This window comes from Phoca vitulina, unplaced genomic scaffold (assembly GCF_004348235.1).
Source record: "Phoca vitulina isolate PV1807 unplaced genomic scaffold, GSC_HSeal_1.0 scaffold5, whole genome shotgun sequence".
In the NCBI taxonomy this organism is placed as follows: Eukaryota; Metazoa; Chordata; class Mammalia; order Carnivora; family Phocidae; genus Phoca; species Phoca vitulina.
In genome coordinates, this window is record NW_022589708.1 from 31,220,490 (window position 1) to 31,236,624 (window position 16,135).

The window sequence follows — 16,135 nt, forward strand, 5'->3', positions numbered from 1 at the left end:
AACACAAATTAATGGTCATACACTGGATATTTATAGACAGAGTCTATTCAGAAGTCCTTGGTAATTTCAAAACTGCCAAGTATTTTAAAAATTACTTTTAAACATTAAATTTATGTCTCAGGAAATTTTAAGATATAGATAACATGGCCTGGAATTGACCAGTAGTTCTCATCAAACTAAGAGAAGGCCACAATTCTCATTTCAGATGTCCACATGTAACTTCACCTGGGGCAAGCTGATGCCGTTGCTTATAACCTCCTTAAAATAAAAATTAAGGCAGTTGCACAAAATGAACACAATTCTACCCTGTGTCCATTCCCCTTGCACTGTGGCTCCTCCCATAAAGAGGTAAAGTTTTTCTCTGTTCTGTGAACTTGGGCTGGCCTGTGATTTTACTTTAGGTAATAGAATATGACAGAAGCATTGGTGGGCCAGTTCAGAACATAGACAGCAAGGTACCTTGCATGCTTCCTCTCTTTAATTCTGTCTTCTCTGCTCAGCCACCATGTACATAAGACTGCACTGGCTTGCTGGATCTTGAAATAACATGCTCTAGTTGTTCTCACTGTCCCAGCTGACAGCCAACTCCCCAAAGCAGAGCTGCCTAGTAAACTAGTAGGACATGTAGGAGGAGCCCAATCAACTAAAAGAACTGCCAATTAGGATCAGCCCAAAATACTTACCTACAAAATCATGTTAAATCACTAAGTTTAGGGGTAGCTGGTTACACAGCAAAAGCTAGTCCATACAAAGATCAACCAGCAAGATCTCTTTATATCCCACAAAAGATCAAGAGCTAAAGTAGTTCTAAAATACATCTAGGCAAGCCCTCAAATATTCATCTCAAGTCAATTATTCCAACTAAATTACAACAAAATGTCCCGTATACCTGTCACTAGGAAGCAGCCCTGAAGATTTTTCCTCTCTCTTTGGTATGTCATAGGAATCAACAGGCCTAAAAGATAGAAAGAAGAGTTTATGGTCAACATAGTAGACTTTAACACTCTTCCTGAGTTTGAGAAATTGATATCAAAACAAGGTTATTCTAGCCTCTTTACGAGATGGTCTCTGGGTTGAAAACTAAACATACAGAAGCATTTCGATCAATCACTGCAGAAAGAAGACCTATTAATACCAACAGAGATTAGCAATTCATTCATCCCACAACTGTATACGGAGTGCCTGCCACTGTTCTAGGGCTGGGTTACTGAAGCAAACAAAACAAAAAGAGTATTAAATGTAATTCTTACATTTCAGTGGACAACCAATACAGAACATAAAACAGGGTAAGGCATATGAGGAGAAGGTGTGGGGAAAAGGCACATGTAAGGTATTCTGGAAAGTCTGAGAAGGTGACATCTGAGCAGAGACTTATTAAAGAAAATGAGGAAGACAAGGAAAGAGGTGAGGGAAGCTCTCTGCAAGCACAGGGACTAAAAAATGCAGATGTTCAGGGGCAGAATGCATTGGACATTTTCAAGGAAGAAAAAGGAGGCCAGTGTGGCTGGAACAGACAGAGAGAGGGGAAGAGTGGTAGGAAGCCAAGTAGACCAGAAGGTCAAAATCCAGGTCATGTGAGCCTTCTAGGTCACAGCAAGCACCTGGGTAGTATTCTAATGTGACAGGAAAGCCATCTGAACAGTTGTAAGGTGACAGGAACAGGTGTGCAATGTAAAGGGTCTCCCTTGGGCTGCTTGTGTAGAAAATGGATGGTAGGGACCAACTAGGAACCTCTGAAGTGGGGAATGGACCAAGCTAAGCCAAGCCAATATAAAAACATCACAGTGCCCTTCGGCTGTAGGACAAACCTTTTATACTGGTATATTTTGACTGAAGTTTCCCTCTCTCTCTCTGCCTGGTGCTTCTGCTCCTGGGCCTCCTCCTGACGCCGCTTCTGCTCTGGCTCTTCCTCATGTTGTTGCTCCTTCAGTTTCCTCTCTTTCTCAAGCGTGAGTTGCTCCTGCAGCTTCTTTCTTTGGTCCTCCTCTGCACCTTCCTTTGGCTGTCTCCTCTCCTCCTCTCCTGCTCGGGTCCCTTCCCAGTCTGACGACTTGGACCCCTCACCCCAGGAGGCTTCCCAGGTGGCCACGGCAGGCTCCCGGGTGGGCAGAGAAATGCTGTTTGAGCTCAGGACCATCAGTTCCTATGTGATCAGGGGGGAAAGAGAAACCCATCCGAATCTGTGTATCACTATAATTTCATTTATTTATATTCAGTTTGAGAGACTGACTGTAGTTGGCCCGATTTCCACTCAAAATGATGTTAAAAGTTTCATCGCTAACAAAGCCACACGTGGGTGAAATATAAGTACAAAGAGAAAGATGCAGTTAGGGTCCATTAATAGAAGCAGTAATGATACAGTAGAGAAACTAAGAGAAAGGTTGAAACGTCAGAGCAAAATTCTGACAAATCAGAGCTCATTGTGTTTTTCAAAGAGCTTATATAAGTGGATATGTGGCAAAAGCCAGGTGAAATAGAGGATCTTCCATCTCGGCTAATTTCATTGAGACAGAGAAGAACACAGCACATTCCAACACTACTACCTCATTCAAGTACTTGTAATTCTCTCTCTCGGCTTCCTGCTTAGCCCTTTGCCACTCTTCCCTGAGTCTCTCCTGCTCACGTTGATATTTTTCCTATAAGGAAAGATAGCATATTAGTTAATTAGTTAATTAACAGATTAATGATGTTACACAGGATCTTTTTCACCAGCATTTTTGCTAGCTCTACCCTTCACCTCAGTCTTTAAAGATGGTGATACTATTTTCACCAATCGGACTTTCATCCCTAAAGTACGAACTAGCTTATACCGAATTAAACTGCAGTCTCGGGAAAGGGTAGATACTCAGAATTGAATCCATAGCCACCCTTTACCACAGCTGTAATTGATTACAGCCCCTAGCTAACTGCAAGGGGGACCGAATTTCTCTGCAATGGAGCTCTTTTCTCTGCAACACAGCTTAGGGGGTGGAAGTCCTTACAATTCATACACCTGTCATACATAAAACCACAAAACGATAGTGCCGCCTTCTAAAAAATACACAGGGTAAATAATGATTTTAAAAGGAGGACTCAGAAAGCTTCAAAATAGAAATGTAATGAATGCAGAATGTGCTGCCTAGCAAAAGATTTAATTATGAGGTTATTAGCTTTTGATTTTTTTTTTTTAATTTGCTTCCCGATGCTGGCTGACCCTGACCAGGGAAAGCCAGCCTGCCTCGCTCCCGTGGGCCCACATCATTCTGCTCTACCTGCAGCAGGCGGTCCTGCTCCTTCTGCCACCTCTCCTGCCGCTTCCGCTCCTCCTCTTGATCCCACGCCCAGCGGCTCGGGGCACTGAGAGTCGGAACTGGAAGCTAAGCCAGTAATAAGAGAAGATGTGCAAACAAAGGAAGAACATATTACTTCGTTCAGTCATCTACTGAAGCACTTTCGCTTACATGAATTATTCATACCATCCTTGGCCTAAGCGGTACCAGAGGAGGTTTGGCTTTCTGGTTCAAAATGGGTCTTTTCAACTTGGAAAGACTACCCACCCCGTGACAAATTCTTATGCAACCGAAAATCAGCAACGCTAGTATGTGCTAATTCAGTCCCACCAAGGTCACCTTGTTTATTCCAAAAACAAATGAATGCTACTTACATCAGGAACCACAGAATCCGAGCTTCCTGTGTTGCACCATGTGGGAAAGGGAGAAAAAAAAAAACATATAAGTCTTTTCATTTCTACGAAATAATTTTTTTCAGAGAGTCATATTAGCTGTTTCTATGCCAAGTATACTAAGTGAGCTCAATGTTTTTTTGGTTTCTTTTTAAACCACAGCAGTATCTCAGTTTTTCTCTTCAATTCCATCTGTTACTCATCTTCCAAAGTCAAAGTCATTTAAAACAAAGAGAGAGAGAAACTATGGATGCCGAGAGTAGCCGCCTAGCCCTCGGTACTAGAGCTGGACGGCTGGTGTTTTCTGAAGAGGTTTTAGGGTTCTTTTATGAATACACCAGGTAGTATGTCACAGCTGAGCCCAACAGGGGAAAAAAGAATTTCAAATGTTATAACATCTACCAAATCCAAATTTTTACTTGCCACTATTTAATGACAATGTGACAGCTCTATATCAGATTTTCCAGATCTCCTTGCTAATGAGCTACTTTATTTAAATAAGACACCACAAAGACATGTTCAAGAAATCCTTCCATTCCTCTGAAAGGGAAGCACAAATATTCAAACTTCATGTGTAAACTTATGAGCCTAATATTCTTCTTTTTATTCTCAGGGGGTGCTACATGAATATGTGTCTGTATGTTGTACAAGAAAAAACAAGTAAGTAAATTTCATGAAAGGCACTATCGTACAATATTTTTTAATTTTCCTGAAACCTCAGCTGTCAAATAAATTATTCACTTAAACATTTTTTTTAATAGAAAACTGCCTTGAGACTTAGGAAAATATCCTTCCCTAAAAGAGCCTGTTGAAGAAAAGTGAGTGAAAATTAGACCAGAGAAAGAAGGGATTTGTCTTATGTAGCCTGTTTGAGCTAGGAGTATCATACTGTTTCAATTAAATTACCATAGAAAAACAGGAATTTAACAAAAATGTAAAAAACACTAAGGATACGGACACAAATAGACCTCGTACATGCACAGCTGGTGAGCTACTCCGATTTATGGTCAAAAAGAAACCTTAATTCACCAAAGAAAGACTAGTAGATTTAAAAATAAAAAAATCTGTGAGTCCAGTAAATATAAGGCAAGTGTGTAAAGGTTTTTAATCATCTTAAAAGTAAGAAACAGTAACATTTAGACACCAACAGCACACTCCTCTCTGTGCCATCGCATCTCAAATGTTGGATATTACTTTTAAGTTCTTGATAGCACAAGCACAGCTCCGACTGCATTCATGAGACAGGGCATTAGACAGACGTGGGAGGGAGAAGAAATGCCACATGCAGAGCACAGAAGGCAGAGGGACCCAACTACACCAACACAGGGAGGTTCAAAATTCACGTGTTCAGAAGTGCAACCGAAATTTACATTTAATTTACTTCAGAGTTAATAGGGCGGTCCTATTAACACACCAAAGCCATCATTCCAATAGCAATAAACAACTCTGCTCTTTAGTAAGAGCATTTTCCATAACCAAAAGTTAGAGTTTTCAAAAGTTCAACAATTGGGTGTTGGTGTAATCTAATATTATGCAATTGGTAGGAAGCAGTAAGGCGTAAGTGAAGTTCCTCATTTCTTACTGTCACCACCCAGTGGAAAGAAGTGTGTGTTTAACAGCATCTCAATCTTTTTTTTTTAATTAGAAAAAAAAATTCAGAGGTATACAAAAGACACGCAAAGACCCATTACCACAGAGGTAGACCCATGAACTGTAAGAAAAGCCTGATGACCCTAGGAAAAGAATGGAAATGGGTTATGTTGCTTGGTCACAATGACAGCCAAATTGAAAAGGCTTAATGCCCAGCACCAAAGACTACGAGGACAGAGTGGAGAATGGGAACAATTCCATGAAAGTGCATGAATTGTTATCTTGGTAGTTTACCTTGTTCAAAAAATTGTGATCGCCTTTTTAAGTTTTTCAAAGAAATAGGTTCAGATGCTAGTTGAAAAATAAAAAAAAAAATGTCAATACCATGTCATTCATTTTAATCTCTCACCACTGGAAAACTAAATGGTATTTGACACACCTTTCTAATCCGTAGCATTAGTTGTAAAATGACAAAACTGATAGCCATAGAAGATATGGATTATTTCAATGTACAATGACACATATTTTAGTAGTCTATACTACATCCAAATTAGTAATGGAACTAATTATTTTATTAATAAATTCTAGCAGATAGCATCATAGTTTCATAGAAGCCAAAATACTTCCATGCTAGATCACACAGCTTTAGGGAAATGGAAACTAAAATGTTTTGCTTAGGTTAATCAATCCAAAAGCTAGAAGTCCAAGGAAAAGTATTTGTAACTAAGAGTTTTTGCAGTGCTAAGTAAAAAGTGAACTGAGAAATAGTGGGGAGGAAGAAGATAAATTAATACCCAGAGATAGATAAAATAAAAACAAATGTCCAAATTAAAATATTCTTCTATCTAAAGTATTTGGACTTGGTTTAACATCTTATAGCCACTAACTTTAAGCAAATGGAGTTCAGTCAGATTAAAAAAAAAATAGAAAAGAAACATTCTGACTTCTACAGATGTGTTGTAAGGTTATGGCAAATGATTCTTATACTTAAGTTTATTCATAATATGTAAATGCAATTATTACTTCATACTAGTTGGTGCTTACTTGTCTAAAGAAAACCCTCAAATGACAGGCGTGCATATAGTTGTAGTCACTAATGATGAGTTTGGTGTCTTAGCAGTTTGCTTTGCCTGAGTCACTGGCAGAATGGGACCTAGATGTCTTGGATTTAACATCGTGAATCAAAAATAAGTCAGGTTTGTTTTAAAAACTCCTTGGATAAAGAATGCAGTATCAGTTAAGATGCACTTTTTTTTTATTATGTTATGTTAATCACCATACATTACATCATGCAGTCGCTTCTAACTATCAGAAATTAAATACCAAAATAAATCATCAATCAAGGGGAATTTATAAACTTGGTTTGGCTTTGACCTAATGTATTATGAACTAGCAAATGCAGATGCAAAGCCGTCAAACTGCTGTGAAAACCCAGCTGGTGGGAGTCTAGTTTCATGGTAGCAGGAGTTCTGTCTTCTTTGGGTCTTTTTCCCTGCCTATGTGGACCAGATCTTTCTTATTTATTTTATATGCCTAAGGAGTAGCATATAGCATGTGGCAACAATGATTTATGGGCAGACAGAAGGAAGAGAGTGATAACTCCACCATACGAGATCTCCCTAGATACGACACCTGCTTTTTCATTACAAATGGGTCCTCTGGCTAACGACTATTATTGCCATTTCTCTATTAATATTAGCTGCCTACAAACTTGTCCCTTTCACAATAAAGGGAGAAAGGAAACCTCATTCATCGTTTCAGATTTAACTAAGATTCCCTCTGCCAACATACCAGAGCAAGAAGGCTAATGGCCTCAGGAAAACCAGTCTTTCTTATTTGACTTAGACACACAGTCACTCAAAGCTCCTGGACACGCTGCCAACCTTTGTTTGTAGTTCCTGAACTATTCAAACCCTGGAACTGAACGCCCTTCCACCTGTCTGCAACTGGATCTGCATGCTAACCTCTTAGTTTCAACTTGCAGTGGGATCAGTTTTTGACTCACTGATATTAATTTTCATAATAGCAGAACTTGAATGCTGTGACTTCTATATTATAAACCTAGTTATAATGGTGATGTTTACCTTTTGATTCAAAAGTAGTACTTTCATCACGAATTCCATTCATTTCCTTGGATTCAGTATTCTGGAAAGGATAAAATGCCAGTTAACAACATTCTTTCCAGTTGGACTTTGGGTTTAAATAATGCATTTCCCAGTAGTGAGAATATCTTAACAAGATGAGTTTTACAGGATATTAATGTATTTCTTATAGTTTTTTACATAGATAGAAAAGTTTTTAAATTTTTTTTAATATTTGTGAAAGGATTAATGACCACCTCTCTATAAGCATGGATGACTTTAAGTTCAATCAGTCATTAATTTTCCAAGAAACATGATGTGCCAAATAATTAAGTTCACTTAGCTTATACTTATGAGTAAGCAACACAAGCATAGATGATTCTTCAGCATTTAAGCTTTTCTTACACAATGTAGCAGGATCTCCTTATTAGATAAAAGAATATCTTAGGATAACAACAACTATATTTAGGGAGTCAATGTAAACATTTATTTGAAATTTTAAATTTAACTATTGCTTTGATACTTAGAAAAATTTCTACATTGTAATTATTTTTAATCAATGTAATTGAGTATCTCTTAACCACACATCTAAGTCTACCCATCAAATTCATCTACACAAGAACTAAAAATGCTTCATGAGGTTTTAAAATAAGTATAGTAATTGTGTGCAATTTACCCCTAAAGACCAAAGAAAGCATAGAAAACTTACAGTGCATAATTTTACATCATTACTACTTCACATCCACAAAGATCTAAGAAATGGGTATAATGATGAAGATCAGTAGGAAATACCTATAGAACACCACTACGGGATCTTTTGCTTTTACCATTATATAACTATTACTCTATCAATGAGTACTGCCTTAGGATTGTCAAAAATACATTTTACTCCCATTAACTATAAATTAACTAAATGTTTTTCAAGTAGCCTCAAAATTGTTCAAATTCTTCCCCCCCCCCCCACACTTCCTACAGACACTTTGCTCCACACAAATACTCCCACTTCTCAAAATACTTACAGAATGCTGGAGGCTTTCTGAGAAATCAGTTGTTATTGACAGATTTGAAGATATTTCTGAGTTGTAAATTCCAGAAGTTGTATCAATCCACTTTGTTTCGGGTGAACCTATAATTTTGGTAGCCATACTTGTGAGATTGAGGGTTTTATGCCGTGTAAATGGCAGGGAAGTTTGGTCTTTGCCCCAGTCTGATTGGCACATGATGATCAAGAAATGAGTACACGTAATTGGTGAAGTGAAAAGAACAAAGTTACTGAATGCACATACACAAAATGTACATACAGAAAACATACAAACAAATCAGGTAGTGTGGGAAAGAAGTAAAGAGTGTAGGTGTTTTGACCAACAAATCACCTTCTGAAAACACAAGGGTTAGATCATATTAATAAGGAAAAGACTAGCAAATTTGCTGACACTTTCTGTAAACCAGAACTGAATATCGTATTTTGAGATCATAATTTGGCAGGGAGGGGGAAGCTTAATGCCATTCCCCATCCAACCTCAACAACTAAGAAACACAGTAGTAGAATTATACTGCAAGTTCCTTGAGCATGAACAACAGGAATATGACCCACCATGTTCTCTCTTACACCAGCAGTTAGTTATGGTGCTATCGAGAAAGTAAAATCATAGTGTAATTCTTAATACTCAAAATTATTATGAGACTCCCAAATGCAGATGCAATTACAATAGCTTTCAGTTAATACCTGCATTCAGAGTCAGTATAGCATGTCAATCAATCAATCAATAATGTAGAACTCAGTAAATTTGCTAGTGAAAAGTTTTCAGACAGAATAGTCAAGGAGGGATTGTTCAAGATTTGTCTCAGCATAACCACAAAATACTTCGAAGCCAAAAAATTTTTAAAAAATGAGAAAAAAGTTATTGAAGCAAGCTGTTATAACCATTTGCCAAAGACCAGTTCCCCATTGCGAAAGGCAGACAGTGGTAAAACCAACTCACCAGACTTTCCATAGCGCCTGATATCCATTACTAGGTTTCCAGTTTCTTTAGCATTAGCCATGGTTGCCTCCCACTCTTTTGTGTCCTTATATGAAAACTTGGTGTTGTTAATAGCAATAATTTCATCATCTACCTGTAGCTGAGAAAATTCTGCTGGGCTACCTATATAAAGCAAAATAAATAATACAACCAATAACATAAAATTCCTAACAAAAAAAATTCACATCCTGCTAGTCATTGCTTAGAGAAAAAAAATGACTTTTTAATCCCAACTAACCATTCTTAGATTTTTCAGGTAGAGCAGAATCAGGAATTTTTTTTAAGTTATCAAATATTTGAGTACCTACAACATACAAAGCACCAAAAGCATTTTTTATTCTATAGTATGTATCTTCATTAACATGTAAAGGAGGAATAAGCTCATCTGTTCAATAAAATTTCTTTATTACCTTCCTAAGAACAAAGAAAATTTTAAATTATTTTTAAATTAAAGATGTGAAATACATTGTACTTTAATTGAGCTTCCAAATCCAAATGTACTCTGGAATGGATAAAAAAAAAAAAAAGCAAGGCTATTTAAAACTGCTTACAATTAGCACTTACCGTTATCTACTTAAACAGTCTTTTTGAATTTTCAAAAAAAATAACTAGAGTTAGCATGCAATTTTATATAGCTAAAATATGTAAATGAGGAACTCCTCTTAACTACAATAGGTTAATTGTAGCCTCTGTGGTAATATTTTGCTCAGGGTTCTTGGGACTGACTTGGTAGAACCCTGGGTCGGGAGGGGCACTCCTTTTGTACAAGTCCTGAAGCATCCTGAGGACTCCATGGGCTACAGATATATTAGGATGCTCAGAAAACACCAATTTATTATAGAGCATATATATATATATCCACCACAACCACGGCCAATCATGGACAGTTCTTTCAAAATTTTCAGTTAAGTGTTGCACAGAATCATTTCCAAATATTAAACCAAAAATTTTGACAAATGAATTCTGTAAAGGTCACAAGATTAAGATTCTACAAAACTAAAATTAATTAGGCAAGGAGAAGAAACGGTATTAGTCTCAGGGAAAAGGATGCATCTCCTCACTTTACTGCTACATTTTTCACATGTGTTTTCTCCTCCTATATCACATAAACTAATTTCTGGAGGGTTTTTTGAACAGCATAGGATAACAAAGGGAAGAAAGTTGAGTAGAGCCAAATCTATGATTTACCTGCTTCGACTGACGCAACGAAGATCCCAGAAAAAGCCCATTTTACTGTAAACCCAAAGTCAAGACCGCTCCCAGGCATCTGGTTTATGCTGATTCTCATATCACTGAACTGATCCTGAAAACAAACACGAAACGGTAGGATCAGGTGTCCCTGGCACCCACATGGAGGAAAGTCTATCCATGAAAGAAGGGAGGCTACATGCAAGGTACACTTGAATTATTTCATGATAAACCAGAAGCATCAATCTTTTTAACTTGGGTTTGGTAAAACCTTCATTTATATACATATCAATGAGTTTATTATTTTTCTGCTAAAACAAGAGAAACCTTCACATCAACAGATGTTTTTCTCCACATTCGTTAATAATCAGCTGGGCATTAATAAAGTTTGGGCATTTGCCCACTACACAATTGGGTTTAATTTATAGACCATTTGTTATTACCCAGGAAAGGAGTGAGAAGGCGTGTTGTGTGTGTTGTTTAGTGGTACAAACTTGCTATTAGTAAATAAGCCCTAGAGATCTAATGCACAGTACAGTGAACATACACAACACAGTATTATAATCCAACTTGCTAAGAGACTATAACTTAATTATTCCAACCACTAAAAAGAAAGGATAATTATATAAGGTGATTGAGGTGCTAATTATCACTACATTGGCAATCATATTACAATATATAAATGTGTCAAATTAACATATTGTACACCTTAAATTTATACAATGTTACATATCATATATTTCAATACAATAGCATTTTTGGAAATGCAAAAAAAATATTTAAATGCTTTTTAAAATGCCACCATACTTATTAAAAAGGTATCTCCGACATTTAACATATTTAGCTGAATAATTTCGAGGGGTTCATCGACACATGACTCAGGTACGTGTAGAGCTCAACCAGGACTGGGACCACCCCCTAATGGGCACCTGAAGTTTTGGCAAGGCAACTGTTTGCCCCATTGCCACATGAAGATCGAGGGGTGAGGGCAGAGCTGCCAGACAACCTGCAAAATGTCAGAGCTATGTCATCTCTGAGGAACCAGGGTCAGATGCCAAGAGGACCCCTACTGAGACACTGAAGCAACAAGTCACAACTTCCTCGAAGTCACATCAGCCACAACAAACCCCAGAACAACAGCCTCCCGGACAACAGACCTCTATTTCCAACTCTGTCACTATACTACACAGCAACAAATGCTCAGTTTCACAGACTTGCAGCCATTTTCCAAAACAAATGTTTTAAGTTGTAAAATACACGACGTCTGTGAAAATTTCAATTGCCTTTCATAATTTATATGTTTTGTTTTGGGTAAAGAGCAGACATGAATTTCAACTTGAAATTCCCAGCCTAGTTTCAGTCTTTGATTTAAAATAATTAATAACTTAGACTTACTGTTTAAAAAGGAAAGTTCTCCCTAAAGCCACTTTATTTTCCAGGAAAAAAAAGACCTACAAATTCTCCAGTTCAATGTGGCAGTTAAAACCGAACCTAGGGCTAACTGGGCAATTCATAAAGCTTTATGCCGAAGTTTTTCGACCTCTCGAACAAGTTTAAAACCCAAGTGACTCTATTCTACGAAAAACTGATATTACGTAAGAATTAGAAAGAAGGCAAGGAAGGCACCGAACCGAGAACTTACTACATTCTGTGGACACAGAAATACTATAACAATATTCACTTACTCATCTGGTCAACATACACTTATTGTGCCTCTATCCTGTATAAGACACAGGGCTTAGTACTTGGGAAATAAAGATGGATTAGGCATGGTCCTTGCTCTCGAAAAATAATTACTGACTCTTCCCAGAGTTGAGTATGGAATTATTTTAAGAAAAATCTGTAGCTAATAATATAGAAAAGTTTTCATCAGAAAGCTTGTAAAACAGTTTAAATACAGGAACCCTCATGCAGTTAGTGAAAACATGTTAATAATCAGCCTGATGAACACCAATCTCCAGAATAAAACTCTGCTATGAATAGAAAAAATTAGTGGTTAGTTCTTCTCTTTAACCGAAACTACCATACACTTAAATTAGACATGACTCAAGGAAAATAAGTGGTCATCTTCGCTACACTTACCCTCCAAAAAAAAAAAAAAAAAAAAAATTCTACTTAAAGCCAAGTAAAGCACAGAATCTACTGCTATATAATGGGAGAGGACAAATGATAGGTTAGATTTGCAAGATACTAATTGATGTTTTTTATCTTGAAGAATAAAAGACAGGATGGAGTTTTAATAAATAGTCTCAAACTACATAAAGAATACTTTGTGGGAGACAGCAAGTAAACATTATCCTTTTCTACCAAATATAGGATAAAAGAGGATGAGCTTAAGCTATAGATGAAAGAGTCTCACAGCTTTATTAGACCAGAAGAATTGTCTCACAAAAGGATATTCTTGCCTTGGAAATAAACCTCCACTTGACCATATTAAATAAAAGAGCAGATAACCACCTCTCTGAAACAGTTAACAGCGGACAGCCTCACTGTGGCTAAGCCTGGCAGACTGTAGGTGTGGGGGTCCTTAGGACTGTAGACAGGCAAAGGAGAAAAGAACCACAGGAGCGATTACAGGTCCATTTCTATCAATAACCAGGTGACCTCAGGCATGTCTCAGAGTCTGGCAGGGTCTTCTCTCTCATAATGACATGGATTTGCAAGCTTTTTGTTTTGCAAAACCCTATTTTCAAATGAAAATCTTATGTAGACCATCTCCCTCCCAAACCAGTACATAGAAGGGATTAGAATGAATAGCTATAATTTCAATTACAAGCTATAATTTCAATGGCGTGACCTGCCCATGATGGCAGTCCCTCGGGCATCTCTCTGGAATCCTAGGTCCTTGAATTAGATCAGCCCATAGACTCCTTGCAGGGGAACATATCTATAATTATAGTCAAGCACAAACTGTTCAACAGTGATTTCAGTTAGGATTTCTACTTCCTTATTTATCTCTGCAAGATACATGCCATGTGAGTATTCCACAAAGGATCCATGCCTCAGAAGACGATGATGGGGGAATTGCTGCTTGAACTGGATAGAACCAGAAATATAAATTCTTAAGGGAAATCTAGATCCCTGATGACTGATAAAGTGGTTCCAGTTGTCTATGCCAGAAAAGATAAAGTATGGTTATCAACATATCACCATTTAAAAATAATTTCCCTCAAATTAGATCTGATTTATACAGAAGTACAACTGAAAGATGAGCTTTTTAGACAAAAACATGATGATCTATCTAGAGAGGCAATGGCAAGATTTAATTTTAGGGCATCTATGAATTTAGACTTTCCTATCACCAAAGATGAGAACTGATGAAAAACAGGGCCAGTCTTACGTACTAACAGGTCAAAAAGCTATTTTCCCCAAACTTTTTCAATTAGATAAATGTGTTAAGGGAAGCCTACTGAAGTTGATAAAATTAAAACACAAAACACAGATTTGGGCTCTACAGTCGTTAAGTACAGAGGAAATAGATCAACTTTGATTTTTGTACACATGATTCTTTTGCATCGTTTTTTCAGGGTGCGAGTGGGGGGAGAACTTAAGTGAGTGGCCCCCCAATCATGGTGCTGCTCTGGCCCTGGAGCCACTCTCCTTCAGGACAGGCACATCTCTACCTACTTCATCCACTTCTCCATTCCAAGAGGCAGGTGGTATTTCCAGTCCCATCACTTAGCCCATTTCAAGTTTATCTCTTTCCTACCAAATCCATCTTCAGTCCTCCTCCCACCAGGCACTATACCAACTCTTCTTGCTTTCAGAAACTGTCTTCTATGTCACCCATTATCCCACTTTCTCCCATCTTTTCCTCCGTCTGTCCCACCACCTCACAGTTTCATGAATGTGGTCCCCTGCTTGCTCTCCTATTCTCACTTTTTTGTCATTCCTGAGCCAGTCTCCCGTCTTTTTGACTATGAGCTTTCCTGAACAACCTTCCCTGCTGCGTCTTCAGTTATTGACCCAGCCCAATATATCCAAAATTAAATTCAGGATCTTCCTCCCAAACCTACTCTTTTCCACCTCTTGCTTCTCAAGTATTGGTCAGTTACATCACTATCTGACCAGATGCCCAAGTTAGCAACACCGGGGCCTCTTCCTCCTGCCTTTCCCACCCCGCCCCCACTGCATCCATGCGTTTAATAAAGTGCTCTCAAGTCCTCCATCCATAAATCTATCCTGAATTATCCCACCCTTTGTTACTCTTCAGGTTACCATGTTAATTTAGAGGGGAGACCATAATCCAAACTATTGCGGCCACCTCCTAATTGGCGATCCTGCCCCCGTCCTTCTTTCCCTCCATCTTCTACACAGCTGCCAGACTGTTAGTCACAGAACATGCCAATTATCATTACTGCACCCCGTTTTAAAATTGCTGGTAGCTCCTTACTGCCTATTGGGTAAATTTCAAACTACATTTCAGAAAACCCACATTTCTGATCCAGTTCTGGTAAGTTTCAAAAACTATATAGCTTTCCTCAAAAACAATCTTAAGAATGATTTTATCTTTATGCAACAGAAGATATTTCAGTCCCTGTTGGCTCTAAAATTCTAGAGATACAGCAAAGTTAAGTCAACATTTGGAGACTTAACTACACATAAGGCAGTTCTCAAATTGGGAGTTTGTCATATTTCCAAAAAATTAGGGTCAGAGAAATTACAGTTGTGGCCTAAGCGCTTAACCAGTCCAGGGCAAGTTATGTAACTTCCAAATCGCCAAGTATTTCATTCCTAAATGTGGGGATAATACCACCTACTTTGAAAGGTTATTGGGAGGATTAAGTGAAACACTTAAAAGGTGTCAAGGTATGTGCCCCGTAATTACTTTCTCTAATGCATGGAAACAATGTTATATATGATATATATGCTGGTTAAGCAGTTTGCAGGTCAGCTAAAGAAAGTCCTATTTAACGCTCACATACCTAGCTCTAAAGCCAAGAGAACGCAGCATTCAACGAGTACTTTCAGATCCAGGTACTGTGCTAACAGTGATGGGGGCATGCTTGCTTCCTGCCCTCCCGGGGAGTAGGGTCTACAGAAGAGTGTGGGAGGAAGCTGGGATAGCATTATCCCTGGGTGCTATTCAAAAGGGGCCCCATTGCAGGCTTGGTGACTGAGAAGTAAACATGTAAAAATCTTCCTTCCTTCCATCTGTATCATCTGGCTTCTGGGTAGCACTTTAAAAAATCTGGGGCAGAGGTTCTGAAATGGGGATTTGGATGGAGTTTGAGAGAAGAGGGCTCTGACAAGACAGAAAAGGAAACAAAACCCTGTCAATGAGACCAATCGGGGGAAAATAATCAAAGCCACATCTGTGAGGCAGATGGAGGAGGATGAAGAGCTCTGGGCTCACACTCTCCCCTTGCCTTGGGGTCACCCTCACAATTGCCCTGGCAGGCTGGATCAGAAAAAGGGGGAGGAAAAGAAACAGTGTCATAAGAGAAGTAGGGCAGAAAAGGGAATGGGACGGAATGAAACCCCACCTGGGCAATGGAGATGGGAAAGAAATTTCTGTGGGCAGATTTTAAATGAGGTTATATTAAGTTCTTTTTCTTCTTAATGGCATGGACCACCTCATGACCACAATTCTG

The 16,135-nt window shown here is 38.3% G+C and overlaps 1 protein-coding gene across 6 annotated transcripts in view; it reads right to left on the reverse strand.

Moving 5' to 3' along the window:
- The window catches only part of LMO7 (LIM domain 7), a 197,782-nt gene that overhangs the window by 13,069 nt on the left and 168,578 nt on the right, over positions 1-16,135 (reverse strand). For 3 of the 6 annotated variants that reach the window (XM_032402836.1, XM_032402835.1, XM_032402838.1), the window contains 10 exons: positions 10,542-10,656; positions 9,315-9,476; positions 8,352-8,539; positions 7,336-7,396; positions 5,546-5,602; positions 3,644-3,669; positions 3,252-3,356; positions 2,544-2,636; positions 1,809-2,143; positions 890-955 (listed from right to left, as the gene is read on the reverse strand). In XM_032402836.1, coding sequence (XP_032258727.1) covers positions 890-955; positions 1,809-2,143; positions 2,544-2,636; positions 3,252-3,356; positions 3,644-3,669; positions 5,546-5,602; positions 7,336-7,396; positions 8,352-8,539; positions 9,315-9,476; positions 10,542-10,656 — 1,208 coding nt within the window. The remainder of the gene's footprint in view (positions 1-889; positions 956-1,808; positions 2,144-2,543; positions 2,637-3,251; positions 3,357-3,643; positions 3,670-5,545; positions 5,603-7,335; positions 7,397-8,351; positions 8,540-9,314; positions 9,477-10,541; positions 10,657-16,135) is intronic. The other 3 variants (XM_032402833.1, XM_032402839.1, XM_032402837.1) reach the window with 1 other exon arrangement.